Raw genomic sequence first — 18889 nt, 5'->3', positions numbered from 1 at the left:
CTTGGACACAGAAATACTTGGGGAAAGGTGAGGAGCTTTTGACACTCCAAGGGGAAGGAGGAACTCAGCACATTCATGCATGGAACACAAGCCCTGATTTAGTAAACTTGCATTTTCAAAGTAGCAAACAACTTCCTCATAAAAGCTGCCAAGCAGTAACTAATACTTTTACACTGAAAAATAAGTACTTCAAAGTGAAATAAAAGCAATGTTTAAGAAAAAATGTTTCATTCTCACAGTGAAGGAAAAGCTACCTTATTGCCTCACAGGGATCTTTGTCCCAGAGGCCATGTTTAAGTTAACTAAGAAATCACCTCTAAGAGGGAGCTAATTTGGAGATGGCAGTATTTCATATCACCATATTCAGCTTGGAGATGCTGCTGATACTTTGCCACTGTGAGTATTAAAGAGGAGCTGTGAGAAGAGATGGAATAAGAGCTTATGGTCAGTAGGGAATGCTAAAACAACGGGTGACATTCAGTACCCATAAATCCTGGGTTATTCAGAAAACAGTTCTGTCTTCATACAGGCTACAATGAACTCTGAACATTACAACTGAGGAAGGAGATCTAGAGTTGTCATTTTGCTACAGAAATATTAATACCAATAAATAATCTGTCATAAAGCAATCCACTGCTAAAAATAGTTACAAACAGCACAGAGATAAAACAGACAACATCATTGTGACAACCATTAAAGTCACATATTGTCTATATCTTGAACACTAGCCACAAAACATGTTGCATCTCGGTAAAAACACTGCAGAGCTGGAAAAAAACAGATTAGTATGACAAGGCCAATTAAAAACATGGGACAGATCCTTTAAATGAGACTAGGGATTCTCTCTGGAAAAGAGAGAATGGGGGAAATTATGCCAAATATGTAAAATCACATGGGACATGGAAATATGAACAGGGAATGGTTCCTCACGATTTCTCACGTACAAAAACTAGGTGATAGCAAATGAACAGAGCTGGTTCATAAGAGAAAAGGAAGTATTTTTTCACTCAATGCATCATTAACTGCATAAGACCTTGTGAAAGGAACAAGTAGATACAAACAATTTTAATGGATTAATAAACAGGTCATGAAAAAATGCTGCTAAATACAAAGACACCATCTCTGGCTTAGAAAGCCTTTAACTAACAAACTGCTGGGACACCAGCTGGGAGAGTGGCCACTAGAGCTGGCCTGACTTTTTACCCTTTCCTAGGCACCTTCTATTTGTTATTGCCAAAGGCAGTCCTTGGGCTTTGGTCTAGCACGGCATGGTAGTCCTTACATTTTTGTCTTTATTTCTTCCTCACTACCTCCTTACAGCAGAAGTGGTTCAATAGCACTGACTGCTCAGGAGATCTTGTCATCCACTTTGTGCGCAAAGCTCAGTGAGGACAGTAGGACAAAAAGCTGTTGAGTCACCCAAAGAGCTGAACAGCAGCACACAGGAGATGGTGAAGGGGCTGGAATCTGGGGGGTGGCAATCCTCTGGTTTGCAAGAATTAAAATTTCTTCCCACTGAACAGGCGTGGGGGAGAGGCTCCAGACTCACTGGCTATCTTAGGATTGACCAAAGGTCAAAAAGGAGCACTTCAGAAGTTTCTAGAAGTGACTTGGGTAAACGTGGCTTGGAGGGATGCTACTTATCTCCCTGCAAGAGGTTAGGTTTGGTCAACTGAAACTAGGAGGGGCTTAGGTCTGCAGTTGAAGAAGGTTTAACATTTAAGTGTTTGAAAGAAAAAAACAGACATTAAAATGTTTCTCTCCACACCTACACCTAAAATTAAAATTTCATTTTCTCCAGATAGACTGCACCATCACAATGTCTGAACAAGCAAGCATTAAGAAGTAAAACCATGTCACAACATTAAACACAAAGCAAAGCAGACAAGTGTAAGCCTCAGGAGCTACATCCACCTTGCCTGAGTTGGCTGCTCCTGAGGAGATACTAAAGCCCAGCTGGCTGCTGAGATTCTTTATTGCATTTGGGGTTCTCAGAGATTACAGCTGCTTTCTTGAGCAGGATTATATGAGTACTGGCCTGACTGTTCACAACAGGAGATGGTTGGGTCACAAGCAAAACTCTAAGTTCAACTCTAATGTATCTTACAGTCTAAAATGTTTATGTACCCCAAATTTTCCTCCTCAGCCCTCAGTTTCTCCCCTCCCTGTAAGATTCTATGCTTCAGCCTTTTAGTCCTAGGACACTTCATGAGTACAAAAAGCTGAGGATTGACAGTGTAGCCTCAAACCCAACCTGGATGATACTCCTGCACTGCAGGGCAATCAGAGTCTTGTAGGAACGGGATGAGAAGAGGCAAACATTGAAAAGGTGACTTTTTAATTTATAAGGTGTTTTCTGAAATCTGAGAGCTTTTCCCTCATTTAAAAGGACAGAGGAGTGACTAAAAACGATACACTGTCTGAGATACTGTACAATGTCACAAGGCTTTTGTGTTGCAATTTTTAAAGCTGTACTTCCATTGAAACATAAATGTAAATTTCTTTTTAATGTACACTGAAAATGCCATGTACTAGCAGAAGCTATTCAACTGTTGTATAAAGGTATACATTTATCCTGCCCTTTGATGTAGCCACAGTTACTACCTGCAATTCAATGGGCTATGAGTAAGGAGGAAAAAATATCCACTATACCAGCCAGAGATATTTCTTGAATGTCAACCTACTTTATCAATTAATATATTTAACATACAAATACTGGACTACTTGCAGCCTCAAAAATAAAATAAGGGATTTAAATTTTGAAACTGCTTTGCAGCATTTTGAACCTGAAGCCTGCAGTATTTAAAAATTCTATGCCTTGCAGCAGACTATAGTCTAACATGGAGAGGACAGAGTGTTAAAATAAGCATCTACATAATTTTTCACAATACAGTGTGCCTCAATGCATTTGGTTAAAAACAAACACATGTTTGCAGTGAAACATTTTAACAAATCACAGAACTCAGCAGCAAAGTAGTTAAACATTTATGATTTGATTTTATCTCAGCTTGGAATGTCGCTGGAGTGTCCCACTTCTAACAACTGTTTGCTAAGTTAAGGCTTCAGTGTTTACACAGTGCTGAATGAAGCAGCCTGGTCACCAGATGTGAAAGCTTCCTTAGACTGCAGCTTTCAATCAGATCACGGTCCTAATGGTCCCTGCTCCAACCTTCTTCCTCAGGACGTCCACCAGCCTTTCCAACCTGAGAGGGGGCAGGGGAGAGGGAGAGGAGAGAAAAAAAAAGGAAGCTAATGTTAGGAATGTTCTGGCTGAAAGAGACAGTGTTTGCACTGAACCAAGCTGTCCTGGTGGTGGTCACGCTCAGAAACAAAGCACTACTGTAAAAGACAGACATTAAGGGAAAATGCAGACAACTTGTGAAAAACTTTTTAACCTACAACCCAACCCATCTGCAGCCAGTGATATATATCAACTCACTTTTCCTTTGTAGTGCATGGAGTATCTGAGGTCCCTGTATGGCATTTATACAAAACCCTGTGCAGCAATCCTGTGGTACAATATACACTTTGGTGTAAGCAGGACAATTAATTTTTATACTTTAAAAAATATGAGCTGTCCATGCTCTTGTTAAATGTAGCACTTAACTATTGTTTCCCCTTAAATACTATCTTGCCTATTATCCAACAGATACTTTTACTGTTCAGTTTATAAATTTATGCCTAAAAGCTGATGCGTTTTATGTAAAAACTTTCTCAAAATACTCAACAAGCCGAGTTTCTAAGGATGTGGATGATGATATTTTTAAGGTGGCCTGCGTGATTCTTGTGTCAATACAACTACAGAAAAATTAACAGTCTAAGTAAGTAGGACAGAGAGCTGCCCAATCCTCTTAGATTTAAGGCGCAGGCACTATAAACATGTTCAATCTCACTGGCTTAATTTGATCTTTCTTTTGTTAAAGTATGTAGACAAAGGCAAAGGACTAAATTTGTTCATCATTTTGTATCTACACACATTTATCTTCAGCATTCCAGAAATCATGTAGTCAAACTATTTTTTCAATCTGTCTGTATTTTATGGTATCCTTCAATGAAAACTCTCCCACAAATAAACTATCTGTATAAAAGCAGACCGTGTGTAGCAGTGCACTTTCAGAGCCATGTCCAGAATATTATACACACAGCTTCCATAATGGATAAACAGAGCTGTAGGTTCAAATGGCTGTATTCATTGTTACAAAGTTGACCATTTTTTTCTTATCTTGAAAGACAATTAAAAAAAATATTATACAACATGAGAAATGCAGATAGGAAATAAAAATAACACAGCTTTATCAAAATTGCAAAATGCATTTTATCTCATGAATGCATTAGTAACTTCAGTGCACGTAAACTAGTCAACATGGATTAATTGCCACAGGTCATGACTAATGTGCTTGGTACGTATTGAAACACACTTGTTTTCCAGGAACCACCAAGCACGATGAAGCTACACCTTTCATTGTACTCACCAGGTGACTTAATTCCTGAAATGAGATTAAGAATTCACCACCCAAATGTAATCATCAGACAGCAGGAAAAGTATGTGGAAAGTTCAGCTCATTCTAGCTCTTACACAGGGACTCTGAGGGAATGAATGCACAGGTAAAAAGCTGCTGCTTAGGTAGCAACTGCTAAAAAACTGCTCCTCTCCCTTCAGTTTTCCAGTAGTCACTTCTCCTTCGTAACCAACTAGTGCATTTTTCCCTGGTTTTGTAAAATAACATCTACTGCACTTTGTCTTCATAGAGGCAGCACCCAAACAGCCATATCTCAGTGCTGTCAGTCCATGCAGGTATAAAATCGGGATTTCACAAGTTATTTGCTCCTGTAAGTTTTCTCACATGGATACCTCAATGTTTTCTGGATTTTAACTCAGTTACTGATCAGTCAGTTTTGTCAGCCTCTCTTATTGAGAGGTTTCCCAGTTACATCTGCTGTCAGTCCATGTGCAATTTCAGAGAGCAGTGGCAATTTGTTCTCTTTCACTAGCATGTGCATTCAGAAGCACAGCAGCTTTCTCAGCCATTTTAACTCTTGCTGGAGGTCCCTTTCACACTAGCACCCTCTCTAATGTACTTCAGACACATAAAAGCACTGGAGAAACATTTCAAACTGTTTGGACAAACAGAAGGCTTGGGCTGAAAATTGTTTTTCTGGGAGACAGCATAAAACCTGTAAAATCTGAGATCATGGCTTATTTAAATCACTGTTCAGTTAAAAAGAAATATTGTGTGGCTTATACAAGGCAGGGGGTGGTGGGGGGGAATGACTTCAGTAATTGAGGCTCCTTTTGGGGAAAAACAAGTTGGATGTCATAGCTAACACACTGTCCTACAACTGGGTTTGGATGTGCACCACTCTGTGACCAAGCACTGGCACTGCACACCAGAGCAGAACAAGTCAGTGAAGAGCTGCCCATGTTTGAAGAGAAATACCACTGGGATGAAAGTAGCTGTCTTCTGTTTAACCTTGAAACTGTCAGGCTTCATTGAAAATAATGAGGCTTAACAATCATAGTTTCTGCTTTTCAAACGAATGATGACTGAAATCATCAAAATGAGGTATTCCTCCCCAAATACACATCATGCAGAGCTTATTTGCCTTTTGTTTCAGTCATATGTGAATTTTCAAATTTATTTATTCTTTATCAGGAGGAAAAAAAAGGTAGCAGTGAATTATGATATTGTACTTCAAAAGAGATTTAAGTAAAAACGTAAAAGAGAAATGGTAGTAGCTATTTATAAGATAAAATAAGAGAGGGCAAAATTTTCCCCTACACAGACACAAGACCCAATATACCACTGAAATCCCACTTAAGCCTACAAAATAATGCTATGTGCTGAATCAGTGGTTAATAACTCTTGATACAGGCCTCAGGGGGCTTTTTGGAATGATAATCCTGGACTCTTTGTTCACCAAAGGCCCAACTCTGTCATCCCAACTCACACTAAGCAACATTTTCTTTGTGAGTAATAAAAGTCAGCTAAAAAGGCTGTTTGTGCCAATGAGGTGCTACCTGTGAGGAGTGAGGGTGGCAGAGCCAGCCCTTGTTGATAAGGCTTTGTGCCCAGCCCAGCGGGACACTGCAGGCAGCTCCCTCTGGAGACTGAGCATTTTTACGTGGAAAACTGCAGTAATAGTTTTATACCTCAAGATCAAAGGTAATTTAACCAGAAGAATGGGAACTAGTCTCAGTGTTTGCAGGGTTTTATTCAAAATATGGAAGACATGAAAAAAACAACTTCTGTTACTTTGTGTAATTTCACCAAATTTGACTTAATTGAAAGCAGCACATTTTATTGCATTCTAAGACAAATTCTAACCAATTCCAACATTCTAATGAGATTTGCCTTTTTGCTTGTGAAGAGTCCTCATAGTATAAGCTAAATGTGCAACATTACACTTTCTCCTGACATGTAAGCAAGGACACTCACTGAATTTGCATCTCATGAAGCAACTAAATAAGTAATTTAAGAAGAAAGCATTTGAGTTCATATTTTAGATCAGACAGAAGAATGATAAGGTGGACAGGCCATTCTGTGGTAGTGCTGAAGGTCCAAATGTGCAAGGACAGACACAAACCTTTTGGAATGCTTTACAAACCCTCTTAAGGGCTCACTCCCCATTCTCACAAATTGTAATTTCTTCCTTAGAAATTTTTGAAAACCGCAGGAGATGACCTTCATTATTCCTTGGTTCTTCAAATACTTCTAGAAAATCTGTCCCTTAACAAATAAATTCTCTCAACAAATGCCCCATCAGCATTCTTTATACAATTATTTTATGTATGCATGCAAAGTGAGTACAAAAGGACATATAAAATACAGGAAAAATCTATGGATTCAAACAGATAGGCTCAACTTTGGTTTAATTCCTATTGATTTACATATATCCAAAAGTAAAAAGTAGAAATGTCCAATGCTTTTCAAGATAGATGGAATTTGCATTGATGAAAAGCACAAAGATGATGCTAGAAACATTCTTTATCTACACTACATACTTCTGTAATGCTCCCAGGAAATGGAAAAAATAAATAAAACACACAATTTAGGAAAGGGACATCGAATCCATCATTATTTTTAAGTTAGCAAAAGACACAATGTTAAGAGTCTTGAATTGCAGTGGCTTAATGCTTTCTCCAAACAAATTTGGAATTAAGAAGTTGAATCTGTGTTCTATACAGAAATAAAAAGAATTCCATAAGGGGCTTGCTGCTATGATGTTACAGGTTTAATGATGTCCTTTTGAACATGTTGCTAAACTTTAAGAAGATCCTCATCTTTAGAGGAAAGAACAGGAACACTTGAAAAGGATCATTACTAGGTGAGTCTTCCCCAAGACAAATTCTCAACCATTCTCAAACTTTCTTCCAGGTATTTCAAACTGTGTTCCCTTGTCACCTGTGCACACAGCTGTCAATGCTCGGATGGAGAGTATGTTGTTGTGTGGAGCGTTCTTACACAGATCCTGAATTGCTTGACAATCAGCTCTGACTTTTAGCAAAGCTTTACTCCTGTGAGTAAAAATGATTTTGGTTTTAGACTTGGTCTCCATAAAGGAGACTTAAAATCCTGACTGACAGAGAAGTTTGCTCTGGGAGCTCAGAAGCTGAACAGACTGGTGCAAGAATGTTCCCCACTACTCTCTACTGCCCACTCCTGTGCACATTTTTGGCCTGCTTCCCTCTTTCACACATTCTGCTGAAGAAGTCTAGCTCTAACCTGCGGCTTGGGATCAGGAAAAACTCTGCAACTGCATAAATCCACACGGGTTGGTACATCCTTCCACACTGCTCCACCTTTGGCCAAAGGAACTCACCTCAAAGACAACAGTGGCCTTTACTCCCAAGTTCTGAATATGACAGCTGTACAGTCATGGAGTGACCTTCCTGCCCCAGGAAGGGATAAAATGGACATCCAACTGACAGAAAAGGGCACCCTTCAAGTAGCCCATGTCCTAATCTGCAAAGCAATATACAGACTAGCCAAAAACAATGGTTTCTACCTGCAAATGGAGGAGTTAAGTGATAAAAACAAAATCATCCTGGATTTTGAAATGCTGTATAAAGGCTTATAAACCTAAGCTATTGCCCTTGGTTATCTTTCCAGTAGATAAGATTAGGCTCAGGCTATGAAGATGGCCTTACTTGCATGATTTCTGGCTTCTTGTGGAATGTGTTTTGCTGACACTAATTCCCTTTAGAAACCAAGCTTTTGAAAATATATTAGATAAATAAAATGCATTGGACAAAAGCACTGCAAGCAGTTTAGGAGTAGAGTTCAGTTAATGGTTGTTTGGTGAGTGATCATACAAAAAAATTCACTTAATTTCATTCAGAATAAAATAACTAATTTCCTTTTCCCCTCCTTTCCTTCAGCTTTCCTCTCGGATAAACTTCATAAATTTCTAAATGGCATACTTGTTTTCAGGCATTTTCTGTCAATTCAAGGAAACAAATGACAAAGAGAAGAGAGGCTGCTGGGATACTGGTCTTGCCCAGAAAGCAGTCACTTGGATAGGATCATTTACTCAGGAGGCTGGAGCAAACTGGTTCAGCTCTATTATCAGCACAGGGGAACTGGACCCCAGCTGCTTCCCTCTCAAGGGAATAGCACTGTGCTAACACTGGGTGTTGGGGTGGCTTGCTCTCAGTTTCAAAATTTTAGGCTGCTTTGAATAAAATACTTAAATATTCCATGTTTTGAAGCCTGGTGTCACGGATATGACCTTGCAATGCATGACCTATCTACCATGTTACACAGCCATCACCCTCTTACTCCTGGCTGATTCAGCTAATTTTTAATTACCCTTATTCCTCAATTCAGGTATGATTTTTGCTACCTCAAAAGCCTACCTTTTTAACAATAGCTTTTTATCTTCTCAGTAAAAATCACTGCCCATTGAATTTAATGGTCTGTAACAATTCTTTCATAAACCATCATAGTGATAAAGACTACATGTGGCTCCAGTCACAGCTGCCTTCCTCTTCTTAACCAAGTTCCCTCTGCATTTTTTGGATCAGAGTCTGGGTGTCTTTCTAAACGCTGGAGTTCAGCCATGGTTTTGAACCTGATGCTGAGCACAATTCAGTGCCCTCTGTCAGACAAGTGTCTTGACTGACTGGTATTAATGGTCCTTCCTGGTCTTAAAACACACATCTTGGAGACTGATTTCGCAGCATCCATGAGCTCTAAACCATGGTAGACCACAGTGTTGAATCAAATCACTACAGGCACCGCTGCCAATTCCTGCCCGTCCAACACTGTTTGTAATGTCACTCCAAAAACTATGTTCCATTAAATGTACTGGCCTTAAATTTGGCAGGGCAAATCATTCTGCCCCTGAAAAGCACTGTCACCAAACAAGCATTCCTATTAAATCCCTTTCAGCGTCTTCTCAACCCAAAAGAGTAATTCTGTATATGATTAAACTTAGAAGCAAATACAGCCAGTTGGGCACTTGACAGCAGACATATTTTAAAATAAGCCTGGCTTACACAGGCCTTGGCTAAAATATTAAGCCTTTATCTGTGGTCCACAATAACTAATCTTGTCAAACTGTTTGCCCTCCACCTTCTGTTTGGAAGATTATGAGCTAGCTCACCATTACTATTCACCTTGTGCCATCACTAGCAGCAGGAAAACTGAGCAGTAAACACAGTTGGTCTATTTTGACAGCATTTCACCCTACTTTGCATTGATGTAGATTGCTACACACTACAGGATAATACAAAATCGGCTTCTATGCTGGATTTAATGCCACCTTGTGAAAGGTATCACTCCCTTACTTTCAAATGCTTGCTCAGGACAGCATACACTGACTGCCAAAAAAAAAAATGAGCTTCTGAAAAAGAAAAATAAACCCTGAAACATCTATGCTGTATTTCAGTACATCGAAATCTACAACATATCATAGAGACCAGGCTCTTATTATTGGATGCACCATTAACATCTGAGTATGTGGCTGATATTAGAGATCAAAAATGAGCAATAGCTGAAATAGAGGATATATTGGCATATTTAAAGTCAAATGATACACAACAAATTATTTAAACAAATCTTCAAATTTCCCTTATCACTCCAGCTTGAATACAACCATTTATTATGCCAATTTTATGCAAAGCTTAATATTTGGGCCAGAAAAACCTTTATATACCTTCTTAATAAACTTGAATTACTTTTAGCACTGACAAGTACTGTTTCCCCACATTTGATGTCACAGCTGTTCTCTTTTCTTAGGAGAAAACTTGACATGGGAACCTACTCCTTACAGTGTACTGCTTATATTTCCATGAAGTTTGTGCTGACATGAATAGGCAAGGGTCTCCTGGATTTTCTTGTCAAATACCTCCTGGCAGTCTGTGTCGCCTGCTTATGGAAAACTGGCAATTTTACCTTATGGTAATATGTCTTCCCGCCAGAAAGTATTCTGTCATAGTATTTATTCATTCAAAGAATAAATAATGAAAAATGATTAATTAATGAAATATTAATTTCTGAAAACTCGTGATGAACACTAGTCCTGCCCCTTGGTAATGATGTTTGATATCATTAGAGTGCCATGAATCAGGCAATCTTATTGTGTGTCTGAACTGTTCCTCATATTCTTGGGAGCAATACAGTCTCAGATCCGGGTTCTTTATGTCTACAAACATAATAATAATAAAAAAGTAACCCCCTGAATTAGAGACTCAAATTGCTGAATACAGAGCCTTCTTCTCTAGGCTTCTCAATTTGGGCTTTGAACTGTGTCTGGTAACAGCTTGCCATTTTCCTTATACTATATTCCACAGAAATGTATTTCAGGAGATGATTAAAGGACCTCCTTTATCAAGGATTTTGGTTTGTTCTAAATCCATCTTCAGGAAAATTTAAAAGCAATGTCAAGAATTTATTATCAAAAACAAACCATTTCAAATTTGCTCAAAATTAACAGTTAGGATTTATTTACAGATATGCAGAGAATGGCCTTATTAAGAGACTCCAGAAGCTGAAAGTACCAGTCTGAAAACACCACATTACACCTTTCTGCATGTTAGACTTGTAAAGTCAAGTCTGAACCTCTCAGTTGCCTATTCTAATCAAGCCTCATTTCTTTCAGACACCTTCTGGTCAAGTCCTGTTTACAATGAGTTTGCACAATTGCAAATACTGATGTGCTATGGTGTTGGTTTTGGCTGGGGTAGAGACAATTTTCTTTTGGCTGGTATGGGGCTGTGTTCTAGATTTGTGCTGAACACAGAGCTGATAATAGAGAGATGTAGGTTTTACATAGGTTTGTTGTGTTTTATCACCGATGTGATATTGCCCAAGCTGGAATGATGCCCACTACAGCACTTAGAGATCAAGTAGCAATGGAAACAGGGATGGACATAAGAGGAAAGAATTTCACTAAGCTCTTACTAGTGATAAGTCCTTCATAATGGGCTCAGACTGGCAGGTGAACTCTCTACCCCTCTGGTGGTTTCAGGACAACTCACACTTGGTCATACTTCTGCAAAGTATTTCAAGAAAAAAGGGTAGTCTTCCATCAAAAACTAACAAAAAATCCACAGACAAAACATCCTCTCTTCCTCCTAATGTTTCCCTTGGTGGCAATTCTGCCTGGTGATGACACGAGTGGGACTGATTGTAGGAGAAAAGCCTTTTAATTTCTGTTGACGAAAGCATAAAAATTTGGCATACATAAAGAGTTAAAAAATTCTTCCAAAGCATGGAGTAAAATCTACAAAATGTCTTTTGTGTTGAGTGCATGACTTAGATATCCCTTTTATCTGATGCACATATGTTATATCCCTTAAATAATTTATGATCATTTTATCACGGATTGAAATAGAAAAGATAGAAATACATATATCATGAGGCACAAAGTAAATTGCTAAATAAAATAATTTTATTGTACACATTTCAATACCTGCACAATACACAATATCTGCAATGTCTTTCATTCAAAGGCTGAATTCTGTTACTTTCTATGGGCAAGAATTCCATGATCTGAAGCTAAAATGGTAAAATTTGGTCCTAAAGATTTATGCCTTCCAACAGCTCAGTGTTTGGATCTGTATCCTTATATCCACATCATGGCATAAATGTAGAACAGGAAAGTTGAGCAACTTGCCAACAAAACAACAGTGGAGATTATGGGGTTATAGCTATTGTTAGCTCTCATAAACGCAGTTGATGCTGCCCTTCTACAAAATCCTGTTTAAAAAAAACAATTCTATGGAAAAATCTGATTATTAATTAATGGCTCAGTAGTAGTTCAGAAACACAAATTGTAATTTTTTTCTCAGATAACTAGCCCCTGTTAGTATACCTTAGTAAAGGTATACTTAATTTCAAGCAGTGGGGAAATTCAAATGATTTTAAGTTTGCTTAAAATAGAATACTTTTTTGGCCTAGTCAGTTATTTCTTTTTGTTGATGTAAAGAACTGTCGCAGCAATTCTCGAAAAGGTTATACGTAATTCAGAAGCTTCAGAAAGTCTGGGCTTTCTTTTTGAGCTTCTGCATATACATTTACAGTATTCAATCTTTTGCATATGTTAAGAAACAGTATGAGTATTAACAGAAAGAACCGCAAATTTATTTTTATTCCTTCAGCCAAGCCACAAATAAATGACTCTTGCAAACAAACCAAATACTATTTAGTAACGGCAATGTAAATGCCATGGACTTATTTTATTTGGATATAAAATATTAAATTAAATGAGTATTTGCTGTGACACTCTTTTTATCATCTTCAAAAAAAAAAGCAAGTCTGAGAAAAAGTTTTCTTGCTATTCTTCAAGGAGCACTCAATCTGCTGTTCAAAGTTATTTAATAATTTGTCATAGAATAGTTAACTATAAGCTTACAAATACTGTGTCAGCGTGCTTCTTCCTATTGGGCAAACAACTTTAAAATCTAATTTGTTTGTGTTATTGGTCTTACTAAATATTAGTCTTTGCAAGTCTGGTTTACACCACTGAAGTTAACTATGCCAACATTCTGATTTTGTTCTGAAGTATTCCACAACAAGCTGATATTATACAATACAAGCCCAAGAGCTAGCTGATCCAGTTTACTGAGTGTATACTTAGTGTATTTTGCTACTGATAAATCAATAAAACCATGTTGTAATCTACAAACTTCCATCTCTCTGAAGCAGCTATAAGTAAACTGTAAATGAACACACAGGTCAAAAACTGGGATGCTGTGATTATGTTGACTCTGAAAACATTTGACTTTCATAGAATACATTTTAGTGTTTGAGAGAATGAAGTTTCAGCACTGCTTTTATTTTCGTGAAAGGCTGAGATGATAAATATTCAAATGACAATAAATATTTGTGTTTATATTGTAACTACCCATACTTTAACAAAACAATGTCTGCACTGCAATCCACAATGTACAGAGGTTAAGTAAAAGTAAACCATAGCTACAGAAAGAAAATAAATACTTGACTTTGCCTGTATGTGCAGTTTTGCATTCTTCATCCATGTGAAACTCCCTGCAGCCAATGGATGCCTTGACTGTGCAAGGAATGCACAAAAGGCATACCTGCCATTTCCTTTGATTGGGACTTTTTGTCTTCATCTGTTAAGTGCACCACTGAGCTTAATACTGGCACTCATCATAAACTGTCAGATGCTACAGGCCTCACTATAACTTATGAGACCCAAAATACCTGGGAGAAGGATATCCTATAATCTGCTCTGGCAATATCACACATTTTAATTGCATGAGGCTTTCAGGAGTGATACCACAACTTGCTCTATTAAGGATATTCCCTAACTTTTAGTGTCTTGCTCCAGGCTGTTCAGAAGTCCTCAAGCTATCTTTTCTAAAATTAGGGCCACAAGTTTCTTTGAAGGTGATAGAGACAACAGCAGTACTACCAGTTCTCCTTTTCAAGACAAACATAAAAAATAATACTTCCAGTTAGAGCATTCAGCCAAGCTAAGGAAAACTCGATTTTAACCCACATCTGCCACTTTTTAGGGGAACAGTACACACCAGGGTTGAAGACACTTCTATGTTTTTCTTTCTGAAGCTGTGAATTTCTACAGAAGAAACATATGAAATGCTATTAGACCTGGAGGTGTGATTCTGTGGGAGGCAATCAAGGGTGCCCACCTGGAAAATGGGAGCTGGAAGTTCTGATACTGGTTTTGTATTTATGTTCAAGAGGTATTGAATTAAACTGAGAAAAAGCTCTAAAGGTGTCAGAAACAGGTCTTGTTTCTCAGAGGTGAGTAGACTATTTGCTCCTCTCTGATCCAAGCAGCCTGCATCAATTTCTGCTACATGCACTGCTTCGAAGCAAGGAACAGGGAGCATCCAGAGCAGACCTGTGTGGCTGAAATGCCTCTCCAAGGTGCAGGATATCTGAATCTCCACAGATGGAGGAGAAAACTGAGATCCATTCTGTCACACCCTGGAGGAGAATCCCTGCTCCCAAACAACGACTTAGAAAATGAAGGGTGGGATGGGGGCAGATGCCAAGGACACTTTTGAAAGAAATGTCTGAGGTCACACTGCTCTGCATGGATCTCTGAAAGCAGCATGCCTCACTCTGTCTCAGCATGTGCTTCTCCATTTGGGTCTCCAGGAAAACCAGGCAGAAAAGACAAAAAGTCAATTGTTTTATAATTTTTTTCAGTTAGAAGTTTTCTGCTTATGCTTATCCAAGTCCTTCTATCCCAAGTGCTTATCCAAAGTGATTCTTGGGCCGAGAAGTTAACAGTATTAGTGGTAGTGAGTTATTAGGCACTCCCTCCATCACAGCCTCCAAATTTTTAGCGACATGAAGTGCCCAATTAAAAAATTGGCGTAATTCAATAAAGATAATATAATGCAATAAGGAAAATACATTTCATTCCAGCTTTCCAAAAGTTACATATTTCCTTTTGTACAGTATGAATAATATGTTAGCCTTACCAAGGGAAAAATGATCTGCCTAGTGATATAGAAATGTGTAACGACAGCAGTCCAGAGAATATGCCAACGATGACTGAATTTGTTCAGCTCACCTTAGATTTGAATATTAGTTCAATATTTTATTTCCTTCAGACCTGGAAAATTGATTTCTGTCTATATGTTGAATTTCTCTGAGGCTGCACATAACCCCATTGGCTTACTCAATTTTTTTTTTTTATTACAACAAACATGTATCTCTACAAGACTGTTTAATTCATCATTTCACCATGCGTATTAGTGCAGTCCGAGGGGAATTTTTCTGAGAGAAATCACTGGTGTTAGTGCAGAATTCCAAGTATTCTAAAAAATCCTGACCCTGCTATGTATTGCTTTCAGTAATATCAAGCATGACTTTTTTCACACATTTCAATTAGTCTTATTTCCTCACTGACTAGCAGACTACTCCAGCCTATTGCCCCTAAATCTGGTACATTCACACAGCCTCTAATTGCTACTCTATGGTAATAATTTCGTATGTGATATGAGTTACAGCTACTAGATTTTGTGTTTTGAACTTTCTCATGTTCCTACTCATGTCTGGTATGCCAAAAAAATTTGCATCAGCTCTGCAGAATTCTTCAGAGTATGTGGTAGTTTTGCGTGTCTGGGAATCTTCCATCTGGCTAGTGTGGGTTTCCTAAACACCATAAAACCCTGCCTGTGGAGATTGTGTATCTCTTATGGGCCCCATGGAGCTTTTAATCTGCTTTTAATCATTGTATGAGACAGCCAATACATCAGTCCTCATCAAGGAGTTTTTTCCATTTTGAATCCCATTTAATAAGTTTTGATCCAATCTGAAAACCAGAACCTTTGCTAATTTTGCATTGGTATCCTAAAGTGCTACAAAAGTCGTCTTCCTTTGCTTTCCATTTCCTTCCATACAAACTCTGATATCCATTGACTTCTGTGGATTGCTATAGCAAGTATAAGATTCTTAGCACCTTGCCCTCACTCACTTTTCTTTTGAATGTACCCACCAGCATCTGTTTCTCAGCAAACTACAGGTCATACCCTTAACTGGGACAAATGAATGCAACTTAGTGTGACAGAGCAAAGTCAATTTGCTGTAACTAAGAAACTAGCTCTGTCTCTACATTCTTCAACAAGACACCAGGACTTACTTTACATTTCAAAACGCCAGCACCACTTAAATTATTCCCCATATGATATTAAAAGATTACCAACTATTCAAACTCAGCAGAATTTTCACAGCAGCAGGCAGCTCAGTAGTTATCATTAAAAGGAAAATCACTTTTAGACATGTGCTAAATTATTTACTGACACAAATGAGCAAAACTATTAGTATCTATGAAATTGTACTCCTAGCCTCCAGTATTTAATGTTTTGATCTGGCATGCACCAGCGTATAATTTTGTAAGTAAAAAACCAGCAAAAAAAGCAATTTAGTTTTAATAGAAAAGTCTCAACATCTAAATATAACATCTTAATAAAGAAAGAGATTAAATCATATTTATTGTTTTGAAAGAAACAGCTCTCTCAAATTTAAAATAAAGCCAACTGAATTCTCTAAGACTTGGTGGTTCCTCCAAAACAAACAGCTTTAAGTCCCAGTGAATGTACAACTTGTTTCTTTTGTGAAGTGCTTCTGCCTGCAATTTCTAATTAACTAGCTCCATTCTTTCCTACAACAAGTAGCTCAACGCATACAAGCTACAATGTATACTTCAGCTAAATAAATGTAGGTATGATTTTAAAAGCAGATAACTAGTTAACGACATTTGCATGTTGCAAAGAGGCTCAATTAGTATAATAATTCTGAAATCTTGCTTTTAGCCTGTTCCCTGCATAGCTGCCCCATACTGAATACAATCTGCACACTAAAGATATGTTTGCAGTTAAAAATCTCCAGAGACTTTAGACCCATACATAAAGATACTTATTTCACTCTTTTCTGAGACACTGACCTGTATCCTCATTTAAAAATGAACACCACATCTTTATGTTATTAAATCTTTGTTTTGATCTATTAGTATTCACCAAAGTGCCATTTTATACAACCCCACACTGAATAGGCGAGGCTGGAGGTAACCATCTGCAGCTTTAGAGTCAGCGTTTGAATTGATGAAAAGAGCTTTGTGTTTTCATTGCCAAGTTTGATTCTTCCAGTCATTAGACATTCCCCTCAGATCGCATCAATGAAGTGAACTCCCTTACACCCATGTGTTAAATTCTCTTCTCCTCATGGTTTCCTTTGCCAGCTATACTCAAGAAAGACTACTGGGTCTTAGCCACATTCTTCTCACAGCTGTGTTAAAAAAGAGCATCAGAGCTTCTTCCCAAAATCCATATGTGTATGTGGTCAGTCCCCTGTCGGAGGGTCACCTCACATTGTGGTGTGATTATTCAAATATTCATCCTTGTTCTTCAACTGCACTGCTCTGATCATTCTGGGAAAGATTAGACCCTCCAGCCCGCACTGAAGAACGTGTTGGACATTGATGTGAAATACACACAGCTCCCGCACTCAGAAGGCAGATTAGTTTTACTTGCAGAAGAGGGGGACACTAACTACTTAATAAATGCTTGTTTCTTATTTCTTTGCATTTTTTGTATTGTTTTCATCCGTGTCAACTGTTTGTTATTGTTGTTTCATAGATCAACTTATATATCAGCATCAGCTAAGAAAACAAGTGAACAAGTACAAAAGCAGAGAAAGCATTTTCAAAAAGGCTAGAGGGAAATTCAGGACTAAACAAATAAAGGACGTATTCCAGTCACAATGAAATTTAGGTGGTCAAAAAAACCCCAGACCCTAGGGGTAAAGCAATGTTATTAAGGATAGAATTTAATTCAGAAGACCACTTAATTTTCTTATGTATTAAATCAACTAAAAATTTTTATCCAAAGCTGTAATTCTCCCGAATTCCTCTTTAAAAGAAAGAAAAAGAAAATTGAAAAGGTCTCTAATAAACAGTTTAGGACAAATGAAGCAACGACTTCTGGTTTAGATCACTTTTATATTAACTTTGTTCATAGTCAGAACTACCTTGACAAAGTACACAAGCAGGATCCTTCTCACCATTTATGCTTATTTTCATACCTGTATATTTTAGTACTGCACTGCTACTTTGTGGATTATTTGTGTTTATTTTTAGAGGATTATATAGAAATTCTACCCACTCACCCTCCTCTGCCACTTCACACAGCTACACGACTATGCAAGTGTAGCTGTGCTCACATGCAGAGCTGTGCTTTACTGAGCTAGAATCATTAAATTATGAGAAAAAAATAGAAGTTCCCAAAAGACAAATTGCATTAAAATTCACTCCAGCTGCAAAGCTGTTGCAGAAAAATAGAACATTTCCTGGAAAAACATCAAAAGTGGCCTCAACCTTTACTGATAATTGGCTAATATTGATTCGGTATTACATTATAACCTGCTCTGATCTCACTGACATCAGCGACCACTCCACAATCCCAGAGGTTCCAGCCGGAAGGACATTTTTAAAATGCCTTGCTTCCTCTGTTGGCAGAGTATTAATTAATTCACAGGCTCCCCCAGCCACCTTCACCAGGTCAGCCCCATTTCCCTGCTGGGAGTGCACCAGCTGGCTCCTGGCTTCTCAAGCAGGACAAACTTGCAGGGGCCTGTGGTACTACACCAACATTCCTGGTGAATTCTGTGCTCCTGTCCTAATTCTGTGTAACCACAAAATAGAAACATTAATTAAATATAGAAAATTATAGTCAGAGCCATTCCAGAGTATTGATTAAAAATATTACTGTGCAGAACATAATAGTATATTGAATAAATATGTATTGTTTTGTGTGTACATACATGTATTTATTTACATAGACCCCAGTTAGAATATGTACTTGCTTTATAAAGTATAGTGCTCCCTTAAAAGTTTAAGCGTATCTTGACAGTGTCTCAAAATCAAAAGACATTCACGCAAATGCAGC

The 18889-nt window shown here is 38.0% G+C and overlaps 1 protein-coding gene across 2 annotated transcripts in view; it reads right to left on the bottom strand.

Annotated features, from left to right (window-relative positions):
* Nucleotides 1–2065: 2065 nt before the first annotated feature.
* Nucleotides 2066–18889, bottom strand: part of MIPOL1 (mirror-image polydactyly 1) — a 176854-nt gene continuing 160030 nt past the window's right edge. For both annotated transcript variants that reach the window (XM_054276183.1, XM_054276182.1), the window contains one exon: nt 2066–3203. In XM_054276183.1, the coding sequence (XP_054132158.1) occupies nt 3137–3203 (67 nt within the window). In that variant the 3' untranslated portion in view covers nt 2066–3136. The remainder of the gene's footprint in view (nt 3204–18889) is intronic.

Source organism: Melozone crissalis, unplaced genomic scaffold (assembly GCF_028551555.1).
Source record: "Melozone crissalis strain CALT ecotype California unplaced genomic scaffold, PUWL_Pcris_2 ptg000018l_1, whole genome shotgun sequence".
NCBI classification, from domain to species: domain Eukaryota; kingdom Metazoa; phylum Chordata; class Aves; order Passeriformes; family Passerellidae; genus Melozone; species Melozone crissalis.
Note: the sequence above shows the minus strand (reverse complement) of the source record. Positions and strands in the feature narration are given on the sequence as shown.